At 46.3% G+C, this 4,788-nt stretch overlaps 1 protein-coding gene across 1 annotated transcript in view; it reads left to right on the forward strand.

Annotated features, from left to right (window-relative positions):
- The first annotated feature begins 2,893 nt into the window (after nucleotides 1-2,893).
- Nucleotides 2,894-4,788, forward strand: part of LOC103733643 (ribonuclease 7-like) — a 4,094-nt gene continuing 2,199 nt past the window's right edge. The window contains 2 exon segments of the mRNA XM_029563298.1: nucleotides 2,894-3,066; nucleotides 4,525-4,670. Coding sequence (XP_029419158.1) covers nucleotides 2,894-3,066; nucleotides 4,525-4,670 — 319 coding nt within the window.

Below are 4,788 nucleotides of genomic sequence, written 5' to 3' on the forward strand. Positions count from 1 at the left end.
TGACTCAGTGGTTAAGAACATTGGGTGCTCTTCCAGAGGACCCAGGTTTGGTTCCCAGCACCCACATGGTCGTTAACGACCATCTGTAACTTCCCTTCCAGAAGATTCAACACCCTTTGGCCTCAACTAAGCAACAATTTCATGTACCTGCTGTGTCCAAGCCAGTGAGTAGATGACATTCAAAGAAGTGTGAAGCTTGGTCACAATTTCTCTAGAAGTTTGTGATCCAGTGGTTGAGAAAGGACATAAAAAGAGTAGAGAAAATAATCTATAAGATCAATGTATAGAATACGTCTTGTATTTTCCCCCACTCTTTTCCAGTGGGAGATAAAAATTTCCATTTCTGTAGAATGGTTTTAGTTTCCCGTAATAGAGAAAATATGAACCAGAATTCAGCAATGCTTCCAATAATTTTGTATACTGTTCTGATAATCACATCTATATATGTAGCGATACTTGTACTTGCAAGGCATAATATTTACTATTCACAATCTCCTGTGTGCTTAAAGATTTAAGGGTGCCTGGAAAGAATCAGAAAATCTCACCCCAGGCAGCTGGAGCCCACAGGCTAAGAGCCGTTGTGTTACTATAATTCAGAGGAGGAAAGGGGTGTGTTTCTAGGGTGAGCCACTCAGATAGGAAGTCCAACTACAGAAGGGCATTCTATTCAGCAGAGAGCAGGAGGGAAGTATAGGCAGGAATGTGCAAGCTCCTTTGAAGACTTTAAGACTTGGTATTATGTGCAAGGGAATGTGTTATCCCCAAATACCAAAGGGTATTATTGTCCTTAACAGTTACAGATGTGGAAACTGCAACTCAGAAATGTTTACAGACTTGACCATGGCCACCCAGTTAATAAATAGACACCTAGGTTCAAATCCCCACCAGATTCATTTACCTACGGGGCCTAATCTCTTTCCTCTACTGGGTAGCCTCCTGAGTGTATAACTATTAAGCCATTAGGACCCCAGCTAGGAACAATGTTGATATAGGTAATGTTGGGTAACATAGATTAGGGACAAGTTGTATAGGCCTTTCAATGCTAAACAAAAAGGTTTAACAGTGAAGAGCCATAGACTATTCTTGAGTCATAACATGTTCATTTTGGTTCAGTTTGTATTTTGAGACCAGTCTCGGGTATCCCAGGCTGTCCTCAAACTGGCTATGTGCCTGAGGCTGGCCTGGAACTCTTGGTCTTCCTACTTCAGCCTCCAGAGTCCTTCCTTATAGGCATGTGTCACTGTACTCGGCCGTCATATGTTCTTGAGCAGGACTAATGAACAGAAAATGTTGTTGTGCGAACATTACTGGGAGAGGATAATTGAGATGGGGTTGTGGAGTACAACTTAGAACAGCATTATTCAGAAGCTCAGATATCCATAGAGATGCAGAACAGAAAATATTTAAGTAAGGGTAAGATTACAGGAATGGAAAGAGGAAACTGTTTATAGGAATGAAGGATTAGGTAGGACGGACATGCCAGGAACCAATCTAGCTGCTCCGTTGTAGGGTCCCTGAAGTTCCCTTATCTTACAGGGCTCTTGTCCAGAATACTTTTTAACTGCACAGAGACTCATCTGGAAGATTTTCAGAGTTTGAGAACTATCATCAGACATTTTACTTTGGCCCACCCAGATCTCTTAGAGCCCAAGAGCCCCACTTTTCCCCTACTGAGTCCAGTACTGGAAGTTCCTGCTGAGGTCAGTTTGCCAAAAGCAACAGGATTCTCCATTCAGGTCAGTAAACTTAGACCTGGAGATGAGACAGGAGGGCGATCTTCCACTCAAGCCAGTCTGTTCTCATTAATCCCAAATGCTCTGGCCATTGGGTCACCCCAAAATTTACATGTTAAACTCCTACCTCCCTACTTGAAGATAATTTAGGAAGTAGGGCTTTAGGGGAGTCTTGATGTTCCTTGAAGATATGAGGATAAGACTTCAGGAATAAGATTAATGCCTTTTTAAAAGGCTCGAGGGAACCCGTTTGCCCCTCTGTCCCACCATGTGAGGGGACAGTAAGAAAGCGTCACCTGTGGATTTTCAGAAAGAAGCCTCACAAAACACCACAACTCCTGGTGCTTCCTAAAGGCCAGAATTGTGAGTCATAAATTTCTGTTGTTCTGCTTTGTGATAGCAGCCTGAACTGACTAAGACCCTTCCCTGGGTTCTCGCCTGTCAGCTGTTTATGGGCAGAGTGTACCACAGCTTTACCGGGACCCATAGGAGTGGTAAACTGAAGTGACAGAGGAGCTTGACCATCTGAAGATGCCAGAAGGCTGGCACCGTGCTCAGTGCACAGTCACTGTCTTGCCATCCATGATGCCACAGTCTTTGCACAACTTGGAGACGTTCATCTCAGTGCATTTCACTGCTGAGAACTCTCCCAGGACAACAGATCAGCAGACCATTCCCTCTCCTTCTGATGTCAGAAGAGGAGACAGGAAGTAGAGACCCAAAGCCCCTCTCTCCTGTCAAGGGCATAGCTGGAGCCAGAAGTGATGTCACACAGCACTATGACATCGTAGTGTTCCTTCTCTGCTTTAGCCTCCACCCTTTTGACTCCGTGTGGCCACATTTCCTGGCTGCCACACAGCTGCACACACCTGCAGACAAAGGCTGGGAAGGGGCAGACACCAGCTAGGCACCCTAGTACTTGAAAGTGGTGGGGAAGGGGGACTATTCAGTACACGGGCATGCGGGCTTGACAGTAGTGCCCACAGTACTGGGGAGGGGAGACTCAGGCTGCGGCAGTCCGATGGGAGGGGAAGATGGGAGACGAGTGCAGGGAAGAGGGACATTGCTCCTGATGCTGATTTTTTAACATTATCACCCACCTTACTCTTCAACCTTCTCTTCCCATCCTCCCTCCCTCCTGAGGCGCCCCTCGGTTGACCATGGCCTCAGAAGCAGAGAGAACATTCCATCGGTTTGCTGTCTTCGAAGAATCATCCAGCAGTGGCACAGAAATGAGCAACAAGAACTTTTCCAAACTCTGTAATGACTGTGACATCACGGACAGCAAGACAGTGACCTCCACAGATGTTGACACTGTGTTCAGCGAAGTGAAGTAAGGAGCCAGATGTGGGGTGAAGGTGGTTGACTGTGGCAGGGTTCTTGTGTGGAAGATTTCTAGGGGACACCGGGCAGGTGCCTGGCACTGTTCTATTTCCTGTCCTCAAGACATTCAGTGAGAGGAGCAAAGGGGCCATGCCGGACTAAGGGAAAGTAGCCCTTGGAAGATAGTGCCTTCATGCTCCACAGTTACCGGATTTCTTTCTGACTGCCCAGGGCCGAGGATGCCAGAACCATCACATTTCCACAGTTCCAAGAAGCCATGAAGGAACTGGGCCAAAAGCAGGAAGATGTGAGCTGTCTTCACAGCCTGGCATCACTGAGGATACACCAGCTATGCTAGAGGCTTGTGTGGACTTGTCTTCGATGCTCTAGTGCCACCTAGTGGTGCTGTCCATCTCCAGCACTACTTTTCTCGCCAAAGCCCATTTTTGCCTATATCTGTGTCTACTAAAAATGATATCCCCCTGGTCTCAAAACACATAGCCAGCCTTCCTCTTTCAAACTCCTAACTTCTGGGAGGAGAAGAGACATGGGAGGACAAATATAATCAAAACACACTGTACACATGTATGAAATTCTCAAAGAATTAACAAAAGTATTTTTTTTAATTCCTACCTTCTAGATCACAAAACAATCTCCATCATCGGTATGGTTTATGTGACTTGTCTGCAGTTGTAATCTACATGTTAGGTGGGCTTTCGAACAGGTCCTTAACTGTTCAGAGTACAAGTCACCAACACCCTGCTCTCTAATGGTCTCTAAGGCTCTAAGGACCGGCCTCTCTGAGCAGCTCCCACACTTGCCACTCTGGTCACCTTGCTGTTCTTCCAGCACCCGGGTGTCTGTGTGCTCTAAGCCCTTTGCGGTACTTTTCTCTCAACCTGGAACATCCTTTGTCCAGAAAAACACAATGTTGCTCTCTCCGTGTTTCTGTCCTAAAGTCAACTGCCTCAATGACCTACTTCAAAATCACTGCCCAGCAACCCTATCCTGGTCTATATTTTCCTCAGCAGTCACTACTTTGAGCAATATTCTGTGTTTTTATTCTTTCCCCAATGGAATGTAAGCTCTGCAAAGAGGGATTTTTGTCTCTTGTTAGGTAAGCTACCACTGGCACATAATAGGTGCTCTTTATATATTGACTACACAAATAAAACTGAACCAGAGATAGACCACTTATTTACAGGTGAATTCTGAAAGCCTGTTTCCCAGGCATTGCTACCACAGGCAAAAACGCTTCTGTACCTGAGCTGCACCATCTCTGGAGTGTCACATTTCAATCTGTCAGGAGCCCCCAGAGCAGCACAGACACAGCTACAAACATCGCAGGAACAGAAGAAACACAAGCTGAAGAAGGGCTGAGGCCAGCTGTTGAGGGCAACAGCAACAATGGCGTTTCAAATGCAAACATTTAGATAATGTTTAAGCTTTACAACTTTTAATAAAATAGGGAAGGCCCTGGTAAGAACGGGAGGTATGGGCGCCATCTCCTGGTGAAGGCAGACAGTCTCAAGCAGTACCTGGAACTTCAAGGACCTGGGGAATTGAGCCATCTTGGAAGAGTTGAGCGGTTGGGGAGGGCGCTGCAGCTGCAGCGTGACTCACAATTCATCCACATCCCGGGCTTCCTCCAGCTCCTCCTGAAGATACGGAGCATACCTGGATGACAAGAAGCTATGCAAACTAACCTTCTGGGTCATTCTGTCTCTACCTC

Source organism: Nannospalax galili, unplaced genomic scaffold (genome assembly GCF_000622305.1).
Source record: "Nannospalax galili isolate Female #2095 unplaced genomic scaffold, S.galili_v1.0 scaffold2256, whole genome shotgun sequence".
Lineage (NCBI taxonomy): Eukaryota > Metazoa > Chordata > Mammalia > Rodentia > Spalacidae > Nannospalax > Nannospalax galili.